This window comes from Molothrus aeneus, chromosome 9 (genome assembly GCF_037042795.1).
Source record: "Molothrus aeneus isolate 106 chromosome 9, BPBGC_Maene_1.0, whole genome shotgun sequence".
Lineage (NCBI taxonomy): Eukaryota > Metazoa > Chordata > Aves > Passeriformes > Icteridae > Molothrus > Molothrus aeneus.
The window spans coordinates 24,870,768-24,889,330 of NC_089654.1; the positions used below are offsets into that span (position 1 = coordinate 24,870,768).

Below are 18,563 nucleotides of genomic sequence, written 5' to 3' on the forward strand. Positions count from 1 at the left end.
TTTATTTTTTTTTTATTTTAAACTGTTCATTAAAATTTTCATGGAATCACAGAATATCCCGAATTGGAAGGGACCCACAAGGATCATCAAAGTCCAACTCCTGGCCCTGCACAGGACACCCCATGAGTCCCACTCTGTTGGGATTTTCTTAAAAACATGTGAGGTGGAGTGCAAAAATTCCCTGTTGTAGCATAGAAATACCAGGTACTGTAAAAGTGAGGAGATTTTACAACTTTGGTTTATTTTCATGTTGTAATTCTGTTATTGACTAAACGCTCTTACTGGGACTTAGAGGTGTAACCCTTCCAAATGTTTGCAGGAATGAGGCCATCCCATGTAGATCTCCCAGCCTGGTTTTTGTGAAGCCCCTTCATTCTTTTATTCAAAAAAGGGCTTTGTTTCTAAAAAACCCACAGACCTCACTCAGGTGCAGCTTCATCCTCACTGTTTTACCTTCTCTGGCAACTTCGCCCCTCGCATGAACTTTCAGCTGCTGTTACAGAGCTGCTCCTAAAATGTATTTAAATGTAAATACTGCACAGTGAAGGTTTAGGTGAAGATTTAGGGCCAGGAGTTCTCCATGTAAAAGCTAAGCAGATGCCTACCTTTATTTGTCCCATTTTTTCCCCTTCTCTAGCAGTTTTTCCCCCTCATTCTTCACCTGTCCTGGTGAAAGACCATAAATCATATTGAGGCATAAGCAGAACAATACATTTCAAGTCTAAAAATGATTATCTGAGAGCAAGGAATTTAAGGAGTAATTTTTTGTCTGTAGCTATAAGTAGGAGCGCTGAGCACTCTAAGAGTCAAGTTATTTCTTGATTACTCCGGATGACAAACATCCCCCAGGGATAATTTCTGCTCATCATGTTGTACTAAGAAAATGCATTTGTGGGTGGTCCTTGAGACCACCCTGAACCAGCCAGGCTTTGTACTTTGCAAGTATTTAATATGTCTGACTTTAAATAAACACAAGATGCTTGGCTGTGTCTTCTTAGGCTTTGAAGTGTAAAGGATCTTATCAAGTTCTGCTGCTATTCCCTGATAGCCATGCAGATTGTGGGTATCTTCATGGAACATTGCTTCTAGGGACTCTTTTTAACCCTTTTCTTAATCCTATCATTTTATTTCATAATAGGTTATTTTAAAAATAGGAGAATTACCATCTGAGCCTAAAAGGATCCATTTCACCAATCTGGGGAATTCTTATCTGAGCCTAAATGGATCCATTGTGCCAATCTGGGGAATTCTTATCTGAGCCTAAATGGATCCATTGTGCCAATCTGGGGAATTCTTATCTGAGCCTAAATGGATCCATTGTGCCAATCTGGGGAATACTTATCTGAGCCTAAATGGATCCACTGCACCAATCTGGGGAATTATTATCTGAGCCTAAAAGGATACATTGTGCCAATCTGAGGAATTCTTATCTGAGCCTAAATGGATCCATTGTGCCTATCTGGGGAATTCTTATCTGAGCCTAAATGGATCCATTCCACCACTGTATGCTTTTCAGCAGGTACCAGGGTGGATTTGTCCACTCCTCCTCTTTGCTGTCCATGGGAGGTGGCAGCTGAAGTTGTACCTTAAGTACAGCACTGAGATCCTTACATGAGATCCTCGTGTACATTTCTTATCCCACAATGTAGAGGGAAAATACTGAGGAAAGGGCTTAGTTTTTCCTGTGGTGTGCCAGAATGATCTGTGCTGTAGGTTTATAATTGTATGTGAGTGCAGAACTTGCTTGCTGTATTTAATTATTTGCTTTTAATGAGTTCTATATAAAATGCATGTCTTAAAGACACCTTGTTCTTTGCGTCGATCCCTCTAGAGCAGATGGATGGTGTCACATGAAAAATACAATTTTATTTCATCTTCTGTAAGTGTGTGAGGATTTTCTGCTGGTTTCCCAGGGAGGCGTTAGTGATGCTGTTTGGGATTGAGCCCCTTGTGACAGGCTGTCCCTTTCCCAACCAGCTCCTCCACGGACCTGCGGTTCAGCATGGCGCTGTGCGATGAGGAGAAGAGGTTCCGGCAGCAGCGCAGGGACAACATCATGCACAGCATCAAATCATTCCTGGGGGAGAACAGCCACAACCTGACCTCTTCCCGTGATGTAAGTGTGCAGAGCTCCCAGCAGGCTTAGCATCCGCTTTGGAGTCCTTCATTTGCCTGTCAGAGGAAAGAATGAGGCGTGCGAGGTGGAAAGGTTTGATGGAGAAAGATTATAGATGATAAAAATCCTTTTCTTCTGTGAACATAAAATATTTAGCCTGGAGAGTAGTTTTTCTTGGCTCTAAATTTAGAAATTAAAGTTTATTACTGGGGGAAACTATAAAAGGAGAGATTTAGATTAGATATTAGGAAGAAATCCTTCCCTGTGAGGGTGGGCAGGCCCTGGCACAGGGTGCCCAGAGAAGCTGTGGCTGCCCTGGATCCCTGGAAGACTCCCAGGCCAGGTTGGACAGAGCTTGGAGCAGCCTGGGCTAGTAGAAGGTGCCCCTGTGGTGGCAATGGATGAGCTTTAAGGTCCCTTCCAACGAAATAATTCTGGCGTTCTGTGATTCATTTGCCCCTTAAACTGCTCTGATTTTTCCCCGTTTGTTAAGGTGTTGGCTCTGAGGGGAGATTGCCATCTGAAAAGTGCCTCAGGGTGCATGAAATACCTGCTGAGTCCTGCAGTGGCTCTGGGCACTCACCCAGCACAGAATATGCCCCTGCATGCCCAGTACCCATCCCATGCTCTGTGACCTTCATCTCTGAAAGACTAGACAGGAAATGAGCTGGTTTAAATTTAGAGTCAGCTTGGAAATTAGTTTATTTCTTTCCTTCCTTCTTTTCCTTGAGCCAGTTTGACTGGATTAGGGTTATGAAGTTTTATTTCTTTGAAACATGAAGAACTGGAGCTTTCCTTGATTTGGTGGTGCTTTGGACCATGCCAAGAGGAAGGGAAGCCAGCAGATCTCAGTGGGCTGATTGTGGCTTGGGACATCTCACAGAATCAGGGAATGGTTTGGGTGGGAAGGACTGAAAGGATCATCCAGTGCCACCCCCTGCCATGGGCAGGGACACCTTCCATTAGCCCAGGGTGCTCCAAGCCCTGTCCAGCCTGGCCTTGGACACCTCCAAGGATCCAGGGGCAGCCACAGCTGCTCTGGGCACCCTGTGCCAGGGCCTCACACCACAGTGAGGAAGGGCCCAGATCCTCCTGAGCTCTTCAGAGGTTTCATAAAACAATGCATTATTTAAAGTTAATTAAGAATCCACTTGGTACAGATCTGCTTATTTTGTTGTAGCTTTCCCATTCTCTTCCTTCCTTGCCCATTCCCTCTCCTGTGCTGCTTCCAGAATTGTGACAGGAACACTTTGTGCCTATGGGGGTGTCAAGCAATGAACAGAATCCATTAATTAATCTGGGTTGATCCCTTCATTGCCATTGATTCCTTTTGTGCATTTTTAATACAAGGAGAATTTGTCAGTCTTTTGCAGCACTGAAGAATATCTTTTACATTTCCCTGAAGTTTTGAGCAGCTGGTAAATGTTTTATTGTTGTGTACTTTTGAACTCTGTCTTGCTTCATGAAACTTTCTGAGGAACATGAAAGAATTTAACAAGAATTGTACATACTTTAATTGGACTGGGAAGAAAAAGTGTGTATTGAGAAGGGACATTTTCAAAGTTTCTTAATTTTCAGTTCAGTTATTTTAATCTTAAAGCATGCAGATCCTATCAGAGTAGGAATCTGTCAGTGTGACATTGGTGTGACCTAGAGCCGAATAAGATCTTCCACAGAAAGGATGTGGTTATTCTGCCAAGCTCCTGTTGGAACTGGAGTAATACTCAGTGCCTCAGGTCTCAGTTCCATGCAGCTGGTATCTGTGCATGAATTATTACAAAGGACAGCTAAGATTTCTTATTCTTTGTGTCATCATCTTCCCTTGGTATCCCTCACTGACTGCAATACTGAAATTTTATCAGTTAAATTGCATCTTCCCAGACAGTAACTGTAGGTATCCTCCCATTTTTCATATGCCAAATGTGTGTTTCTAAGCTTACAGAATTTTTATCTGTTTCTAGCAATGAAAAAACCCTTTTTGTTCAAATTAAACTGCAGTTTTATTGCTACAGTTGGAAGGTAGCAGGAGGATTTATGGGATGTCTGAAGTCTTAACATGAAGTTGGGAGACATTGAGTAGTTTTAGCTGTTTGTGGGTCTTGTTTAATCTTGGACAAGTCACACACTCAAAATTCCCCCAAGTTGCTTCATCTATGAGTGGCTTGTGCTTTGCAGGGATGCTGAGAGACTTTAGTACCTCTGAATTCATTATACATGTCTGCATGGGGAAGTGAGTAGTTCCAAATTTCCTAACTTAATCCTGAGGCACGTTCTGGAAACACAGAGGTAGAGATTTCTCGTACTTCTCTTATTGCTCAATTTATTTATTTTAATATGTGCTGCTTCAAGCAATTTTCTAAAAATACCATAATCTTCCAAAGAAAGCATATAGTTCTCTATGACTGGATTTGCAGAACAATTTTTAAATAATCATTTGTGTGCCCTATGGCATTCTTTTTCCACCACAGGTATTCAGATTTTGTGCACTGTGTTTGCAGGGCATTTGGATAAAGACATCTGCACTACTCATTCCCAAAACAAGACTTAGTATGGTTTAGCTTTTTCTTGCCTGATTACTGGAAGATAGGATTAAGAACCTTTTGGTTTGAGTGAACTCTGTGCTGGTGTTTCTGTACAAAGGATTTGGGGCTCAGTAGAGGAGTGTGCAGCCCTTGGTATCCTCTTTTTCTCTGTTCTTCATCAGGATGTGGTTTCTTGATTCTTGCCTTTGGGTGCTCTGCCTGCAGCTAATTCCCCCCTCCCTGCCTCTGCCCTATTTATCCCATAGAGCAACTTGCTGGATGAGTGTATTTCATTTCAGTTTTTACTGTTCTGTGCCCTTAAACATGTCAGAAACTGAACTGGAGTTAAAAAGCTGATGTAACAAACCCGACAGGAGGGGACAGTCGGGGGTTGGCTCTGCTCCCAGGGAACAGGGACAGGAGGAGAGGGAACGGCCTCAAGCTGTGCCAGGAGAGGATCAGGTTGGGTATTAGGGGAAGTTTCTTCATGGAAAGGGCTGTAAAGCATTGGAAGGGGCTGCCCAGGGCAGTGGTGGGATCATCATTCCTCTAAGTGGTAAAAAAATGGGTGGATGTGGCACTTGAGGACAAGGTTTAGTGGTGAACACGGTGATGGTGCTGGGCTGATGGTTGGACTTGCTGATCTTGGAGGTCTTTTCCAACCTGAAGGATTTTGTGATTCCATAATCCACCTTCCCCTTGCTGTAGCCACCCTTCCCAGTGCAGGAACCTGGGATGCCCAGAGTGCCTGTGGATCAGGAAGCATTTGCAGTCAGGATGTTGGTGACTCTCCCGGGCATTGCCAGCCCATCTCCATAGTGGGTTCCTCTGCCTCCTGAGGGACTCTCCCATTTTCCCGGTGCCAGTGCACTGGTGGGTGGAGCAGTGGTGCTCTGGGAGTGTTCTCACATGCCTTCTCCAGGCTTGCACCTGCAGGTGACATCTCCATCCTGTTGGGATGTGTCTGCTCAGGCTGAGTGGGCAGTGCTCCTGAGGAGCTTTCAAAGCCTCCCCAGGTGATTAAAGGAATGATTGCTGACATGGCTCTTCCTTCAAAGCAGCTGCTCCGTTATTGGGGTGTTGGCTTAACAAAACATATCCCAAATCCTTCCCTGGGCTGTGTCATTTTTGGGATAGATCCCTATCTCTGGAGCTGCACCATGAATACCTGTGGTTTCTATTACTAAAGCTGAACACTTATGAAGGAGGTAGCAGAATCATCTCACTGCATCAGGAATAAGCAGTTTTGGGGAGTGGAAGCCTCAAGAAACATCTTGAGTGCCTTGGTCATTGTTCATGGGCATTTCCTTGGGACAGTCAGTCCTCAGGGAGTTTCATGGCTTGGAGCATGGAGTCTGTAGAAAGAACAGGACTCCGTCATCACATGGATCCCTTTCCTGTCACTAATCCTGTCTATTGGCACCTGGAATTGCCTTTCAGGGAGATTTCTGACAGATTAGCAGTTTGATCAGATAGGGGCTTTGTGCACAGCTGTGTGATTCTTTTTATACTCAGTAACAATCAAGAGGTGGTTCCTTTGTCACCCCTGAACAGTGGAGAATCCTCCTGGATTTTGGAAACTGGGAACCAGATGAGCCCTTTACTTAGGCCAAAACGTATGATGGTGGGAGTAAATGAATTTTTATTTTATTTTGTCTTCTTTTTAGATACCTGGGGAAGCTGTGCAGTTGAGGGGAATAGGCTGGATATCAGGGCTGGGCAGTAAGAAGGAGAAAAGTGTGAAATGACCCCCTATGGACACAATTTTAACCTGCTGCCATAATAAACATGGTTCTGCTCACTCCTCTCTGGGTGGCTGAGTAATTGTCCAGATCCCCACGAATTCCCATTAGCTCTCTGGTAGTTTTTGCAAACTGGTGGTAAAACAGATTGTCTTCATGCTTTGTAGTAATAGTGGATGTTTTTGTTATAAAACTTGTTTTTAAACTCCCAGTCAAAATATTATTTGTCTCTGTTATGTTTCTCATTAGTAAATGTTACTGCCTTTGGCTCTGTCACAATGATACAAATTGGATTAAAGCTGGTGTTTAGATTCCTTTAAAATTCCCAGTGGTTTTGTAACTGAATAGTTCATTTAATAACTGAATTTATTATCTCCTCTATTTTGCATCACGGATAAGAGGGACAGATTTATTTTATGTTACAAGTGGTGACCTGTAGCATAAAATAAATAAGTTCTAATTCTTCTAGGGGTGTCCAGGGTCTGGGCTGGGTGCTGCCAGGACACATCCCTTGTCCCTGATGTGGTGCTGGTGTTGTCTCCTCCCTGCAGGTGCCGGTGATCGCCGTGCTGGGCTCGGGAGGGGGGTTCCGGGCCATGGTGGGCTTTGCTGGAGTCATGAAAGCACTTTATGAGTCAGGAGTCCTGGACTGTGCCACCTACATTGCTGGGCTCTCTGGATCCACCTGGTAAGGCCTTCCTCTTGCTTATCCTCAGCTTCCCTGCATCAGGTTCTGCAGGAATTGTCACCAGAACTGGCTTATTTCTATAGTTATAATTCACAGCACGTTTTATACATCCAGGTCTTGCTGGGGGGGAGGGTTTTGGATGCCCCAAAGGGCAAGGACAGCTCAGGCTCCAGGTGCTTTTCCAGGAGCTTTGAGAGCAGGAATGGATGGATGGAAAGAAGTGCCACACATATGCACCCATATTTCTATATGAATGCCTAATGTGTGTTGTTTTATTTTCCTGATGAAAAGTGAAAAACAAAAAAAAAAAATCCCTTGTGATTTGAAGCTGATGACTCAATCAAACCAAAATGTGTTGTGTGCTTCAGGAGGGCTTTTAGAGCTCCTCAAAATCACTGAAAGTTCTTCTGCTCCATTTTACAGCCACTGTGAAGTCCTGGTGGATTGACTGGGAATGTCTGGGGCCTGGCTGCCACCCTGCAGGGCATCCCTCTGTGCATTACCCCCTGTCTCTGTGGGTCAGGGTTAAAATTAAAATTAAACAGTCCCACTGGCACAATACATCAGGTTTTAAAATAGTTGATTTAACCTTGAGGAGCAGGCACAGGCATTGAGGGGCAAGATCTTCAGTTCCTGATGAGTAGCTGTGAAGAACACAAATTATTTTTGGAGATTCTCAGGGAAAGGGCAAGGAGTAATTGGATGAACTCTTGGGGGAATTGTTGCAGTGAGAGTGGCCAAGCAGGGGGATGTGCTGAGCCATCCTCACTTGAGGCTGGGGACAGTGTCATCCTCAGTCTGACTCAGTGCTCATGAGAAAGCTGAACTTGACTGAGCCACCAGGAGGCTGGAGCAGAGACCTGGGGGTCCTTTCAGACTCTGGGATGAGATTATACAATTGTCTCAATTCTTGGAGAGAAAAAGAACTTGTAGTAGTATGAACAAGCAGGGAATCTGCCTGGGATGAGTTTTATCACCTGGTTTAGCTCTAAGGAAGCACATGAATTTTAATTCCACACTCTAACCCCAGAGTTGACTCTTGATTGAGATAATGTATCAGTTCTATTCCTTATATGGGGCCTTTTGTCAATTATTTTTCATTGTGTGAAGCTTGCTTCCCCTCTCCCAGACTAGAAGGAAGCTTTCAGAATGCCAGGAGGTTTTGAAATGCCAGAAGTGTCTGTGAACTAGAGTAAATTTCTCCTTTAGATTGCACTATAAAGGGTGGGAACCCCTGTTTTCTGTCTCTGATGGTGGGGGCAGATTTATCACAGTCCATTGAGATGGATGGACCTCTGTCACAGCTGTGAAAAGCAGAAGGTGGATGAAGAGCAGTGGAGTGTGGTGTTAAAACATTACCTGTGTTTCTAGGGAAGGGTTTGCAGTCCCTGCTCAGGACAGACGTCACTTTGCTGGCTATGAGGTCCTTTTTGGGGCAAACCCAGGGGTGAATGCGTAGGTGATCTAATGTAAACCTATAAAATCTGAGTTAAAATAGTGAGATTATCATTTATATTAGATTATCTGAACTGCTTCAGTCAGAAACAGATTGGAGACAGTTGTGTTTGCACAAGTGTGTCTTTGCTCTCTGATGTCATCCTTCAGTCTTTCCTTGCTTGATGAATAAATAAATTGACACTTTGGCACTCCCTTCCTTGCCTTTCTTTTCCATGCAGTCTGTCTTTTGGGAATAATTCTCTTTTCTTTTTTTTTTTCCTGAAGGGTGGAGAATTCCTTTCCTGGTGGGTCAGGCAGGTTTTAACTTGTCCCCTCAGCTGCATGCCTAACCTTGGAGCAACGCTTTTCTGCCATCTTGCTTCAACCTTGTGCTGCCTTCTCCAGCTTCATTCCCCTTTGCCTGCACCCAGGAGCTCACATGGAGTCCTGGCAGCCCACGTGGGACAGGGCTGGCTGTGCTGTCACACAGAAGGCTGGGCATGACCTCAGGGCCAGGCTGACCCTGTGTGTGTCTCAGAGCTTTGCCTGGAGTAAGGCTTGTGTACCTGGGCCAGGTCACTGGGTAAATAGTAGTAAATGAGCCTCTCACAGATTAGAAGGGCCTGTCTTGGTGTGACCTAACCCAACCAAGTGGAAGCCAGGGCTGCCTGCACGTGTGTCTGAGCTTTGTTTGCAGTAAAGCTAAGCTTATTTCTTAGTGACAAACTCATGATTTACCTCATCCTTACAGTCAGCCAGCTCTCTGTGCAGGTTGTAGTTACTGTGCTTCAGTTTATTATGGAAGCATCATATCCTGGGAAGTGGGGCCATATCCAGCCCTGAACCCCCTGGCCTGGGCTGAGCCCCAGCCTGGGCAGCAGGGGAGGGATCGGGATTGTGCCCCTGAGCTCAGGTGAGACCCCACCTGCAGAGCTGCCCCAGCACAGGCAGGAGCTGGAGCTGCTGCAGAGAGCCCAGGGGAGGCACCAGCATGGGCAGAGGGATGGAGCAGCTCTGCTGGGAGGAAAGGCTGGCACAGCTGGGATTGTGCAGCCTGGAGCAGCTTTGGGGTGAGCTCACCGGGGCCTTGCAGTGCCTGAAGGAGCTGATGGGAGCCATGGAGAGAGACAATTTCCAGGAGATGGAGTGACAGGACAAGGGGAAATGGCTTCTCACTGGCAGAGAGTGGGTTTGGATGGGATATTGGGAAGGAATTGTTCCCTGTGAGGGTGGGCAGGCCCTGGCACAGGGTGCCCAGAGCAGCTGTGGCTGCCCCTGGATCCCTGGCAGTGCCCAAGGCCAGGCTGGATGGGGCTTGGAGAAACCTGGGCTGGTGGAAGGGGTCCCTGCCCATGGCAGGGGTGGCACTGGATGAGCTTTAGGGTGCCTTCCCACCCAAAGCATTCTGGTATTCTGTGATACACTGAGATATTTCAGGAATTTTTCAGTAGTGGTCATGAACTGGAGGGCAGAGAGGTGCCTCTTACAGGGAGAGAGCTGCATGTGTGCTTGTAGCACCTCCAGTCTGCCACACAGCTATGCTAACAGGAGGAGCTCTTTCCAGCCTATGTTCCATCTGCTATCCCTTAAAGAGAAAAATGAGGACTCTTTAATCATTTGCTTCATACACATTATGGAAAATGCATGTGGAGTGCTTGATCCTGTGCTTATATTTAGAACAAATTGCTCAGCTTTCTGTGCTTTGAGAAAAAGGAAATTACAATTTCCTGTATAAATGGAGAGTTAATTAACCTGATTTAATCAGTACCTGTATCAACTCATGTATGAGCTTCATGTAGCTTCCAGGCAGCAGGTTGGATACTCACAGAGCCTGTTGGCCTTTGCAGGTATATGTCAACTCTGTATTCCCACCCTGACTTCCCAGCCAAGGGCCCAAAGGAGATCAATGAGGAGCTGATGAACTCGGTGAGCCACAACCCCCTGCTGCTGCTCACCCCTCAGAAGGTCAAGCGCTACATCGAGGCTCTGTGGAACAAGAAGAGCTCAGGCCAGCCTGTCACCTTCACTGACATCTTTGGCATGCTCATAGGGGAAACACTGATCCATGATGTGAGTGCTCATTTAAGCTGTCAAGCTCTTATATCATTCCCATTGTTACTATTTCTTTCAAATTACCTTAGTGACATTTAATAAAGGGTGCCCATTTTGCCCTAAATGTGATGGTGTTTGCAGGGGTCCCAGGATGAGGGAAGAGATGAGAATGTTGACTCCATGTTTCAGAAGGCTGATTTATTATTTTATGATATATATTACATTAAAACTATACTAAAGAATAGAAGAAAGGATTTCATCAGAAGGCTGGCTAAGAATAGAAAAAGAATGATAAAGGCTTGTGACTGACCAAGACAGTCCAAGCCAGCTGACTGTGATTGGCCATTAATTATAAACAACCACATGAGACCAATCCCAGATGCACCTGTTGCATTCCACAGCAGCAGATAACCATTGGTTACATTTTGTTCCTGAGGCCCCTCAGCTTCTCAGGAGAAAAAATCCTAAGGAAAGGATTTTTCATAAAACATGTCTGTGACAATAAGAAACAGCATTTGCTTAAAAAAGTACTAATTTCAACGTGAAAGATCCCCTTGGTTTCTTTGAAAATAAGACAACAGGAGAGCTTAATACTGTTGAATTCTATAATTGAAAATTCCTAATTGGCTGAATCAAGCACAAAGACTTCCAGTTCAAATGAGTCAGGTGAGCAGCAGCTGGATTTGGTCTCGTGGCAAGATTGAAATGTGTCAATAGATTTGCACATATGTTTTATACATTTCTATCCCTACACTGATAATGGGTTTTAAACCATTTAAAACACTGAGAAAGATGCAACACAGCATTTAGTGGAAGATGTATACAATTCTGCTGCTGAAGGCCTGTTAATGATTGTGTGAGGTTGGTTAGAAGTCCCTGTGTACCAAGGGATAAAAAAATGCACAGATGTTTAATTTAAATCAGATCCTGACACATCAGTGAAAAATCTTTTCTTATCAAATTTCATCGACAGGAGGAGACTCCCAGATCTTTATATAAAATAAAAATACGTGATATTTATCTTTATATATGTATGTGCGTGTATATATGTGTATATATATATATGTAGATATATATGTGTATGTGTATATATATATATGTATATATATCAGCAGGCCTTTCCAGGGTGTGTTTGGGAGCAGTGTCTTTCTTTCCCTGCAGAGGATGGACACCACCCTGAGCAATATGAAAGAGAAGGTCAATAATGCCCAGTGTGCTCTGCCACTCTTCACCTGTCTGCACGTCAAGCCAGATGTCTCAGAGCTGATGTTTGCAGGTGTGTTCCCAGTCTGTGTTGAGTCACTTGTGGCAAGGAGGGAGGTGTGTGGCTGGTTAAAAAACCCTTTTTCTTTTTAATGCATCTGAGACTAATTGCATCTGACTTCTGGGAATCTGACAGAGTGATAAGAAGTTACTCAGGGATAGGTGATGACATATTCAGGTAGGAGTGCCAAGCCAAAGAGAAACCTGGTGACTTCAGCAGGGGAAAGATGTTTAAATTAGGGTATCAAACAGGAAAAGGAAAATGTCCTCAGTCACCTTCTCTTTCAGAGACGGGTGACATCAGCAGTTAGACTTGATGATCTTAGAAGTCTTTACCAACTCTAATGATTCTGTGATTAAAATTGGACAATAAAATTAGATATAAAGCCTTTTTTCACTTCTTGCCCAGTGTGAAGTGCTGTTTCTAACACAAAAAAACCCTTTTACTCTTATTTATTCCATAGGTTTTAATCCTCTCTGGTAACTTCAGTTGAGAGTGGGTCCAGTTGTGGAAGACGTACACTAAGATGTGGATGTGTGCATTTATAGTTATATACAAGACTAGAAAGGGAAGTGCCAGGTGGTTTGCCTCAGGCTTAAATGTCATTGTATTTCCTAAAATAGTTGGAGAAGTGGCTGTCAAAGCTTTGGTTGGAATTGAAAATGAGGAATTGTAAATTAGGCTAAATATGTCATGGGAAAATGTGTCTAACTTTGCTACTTAGGAAACAGATACCTTTCTGTTTGAAAATAGAAGTATTTTGGGCTTTAGATGACCTTCTGTTTTTCAATATATTTTTACTGGATTACTGTTTTAAAACCAAAATTATCTTTTGTTTATAATGTCTTTCAATACGCAAGATCAGAAGCTTTACTTTGCTCTATAAAGATATTCCCTGTGCCAGTGGATCTTGGGTTTGCCTTTTGAGGCTGACATCTCTGTCATTACAGAGGGTGCTAGATCTTGATTGCTTCTTATTTTAAGCTCCATTCCTCCTTTTAGCTTTTCCTGATGTGAGAGCTCTAGTAAATTTTGAACAGAAATATTTACACTTCCTAATTTACATTGATTCTAAGGCAGAAATTTTGGTTCCCTGAGCAGGCTTTGTGATTTGAGAAATCTTCAGTGCAAATGCAAACTGGAGGTGTCCTAAGACAAATTAATTCCAATTCTCAGCTCAGCTTTGCTGTCACCCTGGTTCTGCATACATATCTGCCAGTTCATGTTTATACAGCTAAAAGGAAATATGAAACTCCTGGACTGGGACTTCAATGGAATTACCTTCTGTTCCCGTGAATGTGAAGATTTGTGGGTGACTTATTTGGAAAATAGGATGTTGTATTTGACTTAGCTCAGATAAGCATTACCCTTACCTGAAATGAAACTCCCAGCAGTCATGATTAAATCTTTCCTTTTTGGGACAAGTGTTCACCTTCTGCTCCACACGTCAGCAGGAATATCTTGAGGGTGGATGATTTGTGGGGATATTTCCAAGCTGTCTCTTTCACCTTTCTGTTTCAGAATTACTTCTGGTTTATTTCCAGTCAAATCAACCCCTGCTAAAAATAGGGAAGGTGAAATAGATGAATGGGTGAAATGCTAAAAAGAGAAGATATGTTTTGTTTGTTATTTGCTCCCTTTTTGAACTGAATTCTCTGATGGAAGCAACTCCACTGGTGAAAAAAAAAAGTGTTTCCAAGTCAGCTAAGATCCATTTTCAAAGGCCTACATCAATAGAATCCACATCACTTCTGATAATTTCTGCTAAGATCAGAAAATGCATGTGAGCATTCTATTCCATATTTTTCTTGAGCTCTCTGTTCAAAAAAATGGACTTTTAAGGAGATCTTTGGCAATGTTTGAATCGATAAGTTTATCAGCTGCCTGTCAGCCTTGCCTTTTGGCACTGGCTTTCCCATGAAACTTTGGGTTTGGGTAGAATCCAAATGCCTCTGCTAGAATATTTCACAACCCTTGGGATATTCAGTAATGGTTTTGTGCCACCTCTGTCACTGCTCTCCGTGTTTTGGTGGAATTGCAGTGAAGGAAAAGCAGCTTGGAGTTGAGGCCCAATGTGGCAGGGAACCATGCTGAAGCAGGGGATGAAAACCAGGTGTCACTGTGTGTTCCCTCATTTGTAATCCCTTCTTTTATACCTCTGGTTTCCAAACTCATTCTTTTCACCAAAGTTTATTGTGATAAGAGAAATGAGGATTCTTTCCCTGCTGAGACGTCACTGACCTTGATTTGACATTCCTAATGGTTATTTGGCATCCAATGTCACTTAAATTTCTTTGCTTGGTTCATTTCTCCATCATTTTCCTCCATCCTGAGATTTCTGACTGAGCAGTTTTGTTTCTAACTTTGCAGACTGGGTGGAATTCAGTCCATATGAAATTGGAATGGCCAAGTATGGCACTTTCATGTCTCCTGATCTGTTTGGAAGCAAGTTTTTTATGGGGACAGTGGTGAAGAAATATGCTGAAAATCCCTTGCATTTCCTCATGGGTGAGTATGTGACAGAAAGAGACTTTAAAAGAAAAGCAATTTCAGTAGTTTATGGACTTTTAAATGCAGTCACACAAAGTGTGAGACAGAAAGTGGAGCTCTCAGTTTGTTGGAAGGCATTCATTTGAAAGATTTCACAAATAAGGATTGGCATTGTTGATTTGTTTCTAATTTCCATGGGGGTTTGTTTCTGATTTGGACATCTGAGCTTATGACTTGGCCTGCTCCAGACTCAGAGGTGTGTTCAGAGAGCAACCAACTGCTTCAATAGTGCTTCAAAAGATCCATGGAGTTTATTTTCCTTCTGCCCATCACCATTCATTGTTTATTTTTTCTCTTTCAGGTGTCTGGGGCAGTGCATTTTCAATATTATTTAACAGAGTCCTTGGTGTCTCCAATTCTCAGAATAAAGGGCCCACCATGGAAGAAGAATTAGGTACTATTAGTAAATAATTCCACTATGCAGAACAATTACTAGCAAGATTCTCCCTCTGTGGAAGGATGGCACTGCTTGTAGTCATTTAAGAATGTGGAATTAATCACCTTTAATTGCTGGCACTGCTGGATGCTGCTGAGGGGGGAGAGAGTGCTGGGAATGTTCTTGCCTTCCTTTCATTTTTGTTTCTTGTCACTCAGAGCTGCTGAAAGTCACATGAATCTATCCAGCTCTTTTCTGGTAGTTAATAGAATCCTCTCTTCATGTTGTTATGTGATTTTGGAGAGCAGAAGCTGACAAGTATTTAATAGTTACTTGTGTAATCTCTCAACACTGGGCTATTAAAATGCAATTTTAGGTTTAGCAAAATGCACCTGAATTTTCTCACCTCTGGGTTGTTAAATTTCTCCATTCTAACCACAGCCTGTTGGTTATCTGGTCCTTTACTTGCAAATTGAGTGGTTTTGGTTTCACTCCTGGTACAGAAATGACAAGGTGACTGTAAAGAAAGAGTTGTGGCTTGGTTTGGATAGACTTTATTGAGTTTTATCTGAGAATGTAGTTAACGATAAAAGGCTTTTCACACAGCATTACAGGGGAAGATCTGACCAAGAAATAAATTGTCCTAGACAGCCAGAGCTTTCTGAAGAGCAAGAAGAGCAAATGTAGATTGAGATACTTTAAATAATAACCTCTGTCTGCCTCCAAATGGATGGAATTCAGCTGTTTGCTAATCTCTTCTTTATGGATGAGAATGAGACTCCAGGTTCCTATTTCTGATACAACTCCTGAGTGTTAACACCTCTTCATGGAGGATCCCTGTCAGTAAATGGGATCATGGAAAAGTTTGCTTTTGAAAGATAGTGAGACACAGAATGTTATCTGTCATCTGTGACTCATGTCACATATAATTTAAAAGTACTCTTTGAAGTGAGATCAGGTGTGAAAATATTGATGTAACTTGAACCACAGTCTGGACCAGAGCTGGAGATATCCCAGTGCCACCTTGGCACCACAGTAACATTTTCCTAGTTCAGTAGGAGCTACTGAGAAGACAGAAGCTAAACATCTACATTTTAATGAAGGTGAATAAAGTGTGTCAGGTATGCAGAGGGGAGTGGGAGGTACTGCTTTAGGGTTGCATCTTCTTTTCCAGCCCAAAACTTGCAGGCTGAATCCAATACCTGCTGATCACATTCTGATGTCCACAGCAGACCCAGTCTCTTCAGCTGTATTTTCTATTACAAAGACTGAGAATTTTATGACTCAGATTGTTTTGAAATTCTTAACTGTTCTGCCAGTTAAACCCCAGCAGTTTAAAGGAATTTATATTTCTTTCAACAGAAAATATTAGGCTAAAGCACCTTGTGAGCAATGACAGCTCAGACAGCGAAGATGAATCACAGCATCCAAAAGGTAAGGAAGTGCTCAGATTTCATTTCATTGGTTCCTTTTTCCATCAGCTTTTGTGTGGCTCAGCAAAATAGAGAACAGGAGACCCCAGGAGGTTCTGGGCTTCACTTCATGTCCCCTGCTCAAACTGATCAGCAGGTGATTCTCTCACCTGTCTGGAATTCCACGTACATCCCAAAAAATGTGGTTTGCTGGGCCAGAGCTCTCCAGAAGCCTGTTTCCAGCAAGCTGCTGAGCTCAGAGGCACCTTGGAATTGCTACCAACCCCCTAAACCAACACTATCCATTGTTTTCAAGGGTTTAGTGAATCAAATATTTACCTGGGAATGGTTTAATGTGTGTTTCCATCATTCACAAGTGTCTTCTAGCACCTTTACAAATGACATCTGATACAGGAAATTCCTCATGCATGGCACAGTGTTTGTAACAGTGCCCAAATCCAGGTGCCCAGAAGAGGCACAGCCACAAAAGGAATGTTGGGCAGTGGCAAGAAAAGATTCTGTTGACAATTACCTCTAAGAACCTAAAGCACCTGGAGATTTCTGATGTCTTAGTCAGCTTTCTGTATTTGATTATATTTTTGGGGTGATTTTCACCTGCAGAAATTGAGTTTTATTTTTAGCAAGTGGAGCAAAGATGAGAATGCAGCTGTTTGTGATTTCAGGATCTACAGAAGAAAAGACAATCTGTATGGTGAGACAGGGAATTGTGTCATTAGCTCAGCTCAGTGATTGCTTCTTCAGCTCCCCCTATGTGTAAAACCGTTGGTGGTACCAGGTTTTGTGTTTATTTGTGGGTTTCCTGTTTAAACACTATAGCCAGCACCAAACACATTTCTCTCCTAGTTTGTAGCCATAGTGAACAACCAACAAATCTGGGATTGTAAGCACTTGGAAATCCTTCTCACTTCCATAGAATGTAAAATTCGGCTCCTTTAAAGCCTGGCTTAAAGAGGCAGGTTTAAAAGCTGAATTTAATGTATCAAGCTTGAGTCTGAATTATTTTCTTATCCAAAACACCCCCAAAAACTCAAGTATTGACAGGTAAATTAATGGAGGGTGGTGCCAGTCCAGGTACTTTTTACTGCTAGCTCCAACTACAGACATCTAAGTCTGCATCTTTCATTGTATTCTTTAGTTAATTAAAACCAGATATTAATTGTAGGTTACAGTTTACTGTAATGATAATTTCAGGTATTTTAGAATTCCCATGCTATAGCATTATCCTTTATGCAGACTAACTCTGCTTTCCTGAGCAAAGCTGGATTTCTAACAGGAAGGAAAGATGGAGAAGGCTGTCAATGCACATCCAGATAAATTTATGTCTACATCAAGTATGTATCTTATCAGCTCAGGTCTATCCCTGAGCTTACAGAGAAAGCCCTGCTCAGGTCATCCTATTTTCCCAATCTATTTTCCTGATGGACACATCCACACTATTGGGGTGTAGATGAAAGGTTTCACTGGGCTGTGAAGTTGAAAGGATGAATTCTCTGCACTTCTCTGAAATCATTGTTTCAAATCATTGATTGCTCCATCATCTCGTTGAAAGAATTCTTGTATTTTCGTACATCCTTTCCTGTATATCCCCTGCCATGGTGAGGTTACACTTGCTGTGTTTAAGTACCACTGCTGGGTGTTTCCATTTTTGTGTGCAGGCACGGAGGGCGCCGAGGCCAAGCAGGAGAGCCAGGGGAGGCTGCAGGAGAGCAGCCAGGAGAGCTGGGTGCAGCGCATGCTGATGGCCCTGGTGGGGGACAGCGCCCTGTTCAACACGCGCGAGGGCCGCGCCGGCAAGGTGCACAACTTCATGCTGGGGCTGAACCTCAACAGCTGCTACCCCCTGTCCCCTCTGGCAGAGCTGCTCACCCAGGAGTCCCTGGAGGAGGAGGAGCCGGCAGCAGTGGCAGGTGAGTTCCCAGCACGCTGGTGCTGTGTGTGGTTATTCGTGAGGGCAGAGGCGGCGCGTTCCCAGCGCGGTAACGTCACACCGGGAGGGCTACAACAGCTCCGTGGGCATTGTCCAGCAGTGGAGCTTGTGAGGGGGCTGGGAGGCTCAAAGGGCACCACATGGTGACTTCTGTCTGCTCCCTGCCCTGTCCATTGGCACAGCCACTGGGGGGACAGTGGCTCTTGGTTGGCAGAAGGGACCAAACTGCTTTTGTGCATGGTGCCCTTTGTTACATCCACTTACATTCGCTGTCTCACTGTCTTGGCCTTCTCCAAAGGGTATCCAGATTGTTCCTTGGCTCTTATTGCTGCTAAGCCTGCTGGTGGAAAGGAAACCTTTCCTTGTTCTCCTGCAGGGCTTCCCTGTTGGAAAACCTTTGTAGCTCATCTGCTCTCTTTGTGTTTTGAAAAACCCCTGGAGGCAACACACTTCTTC

At 43.6% G+C, this 18,563-nt stretch overlaps 1 protein-coding gene across 1 annotated transcript in view; it reads left to right on the forward strand.

Annotated features, from left to right (window-relative positions):
• Window positions 1–18,563, forward strand: part of PLA2G4A (phospholipase A2 group IVA) — a 68,601-nt gene that overhangs the window by 39,801 nt on the left and 10,237 nt on the right. The window contains exons 8-15 of the mRNA XM_066555764.1: window positions 1,978–2,116; window positions 6,932–7,068; window positions 10,353–10,575; window positions 11,719–11,833; window positions 14,192–14,329; window positions 14,673–14,765; window positions 16,110–16,181; window positions 17,836–18,087. Coding sequence (XP_066411861.1) covers window positions 1,978–2,116; window positions 6,932–7,068; window positions 10,353–10,575; window positions 11,719–11,833; window positions 14,192–14,329; window positions 14,673–14,765; window positions 16,110–16,181; window positions 17,836–18,087 — 1,169 coding nt within the window. The remainder of the gene's footprint in view (window positions 1–1,977; window positions 2,117–6,931; window positions 7,069–10,352; window positions 10,576–11,718; window positions 11,834–14,191; window positions 14,330–14,672; window positions 14,766–16,109; window positions 16,182–17,835; window positions 18,088–18,563) is intronic.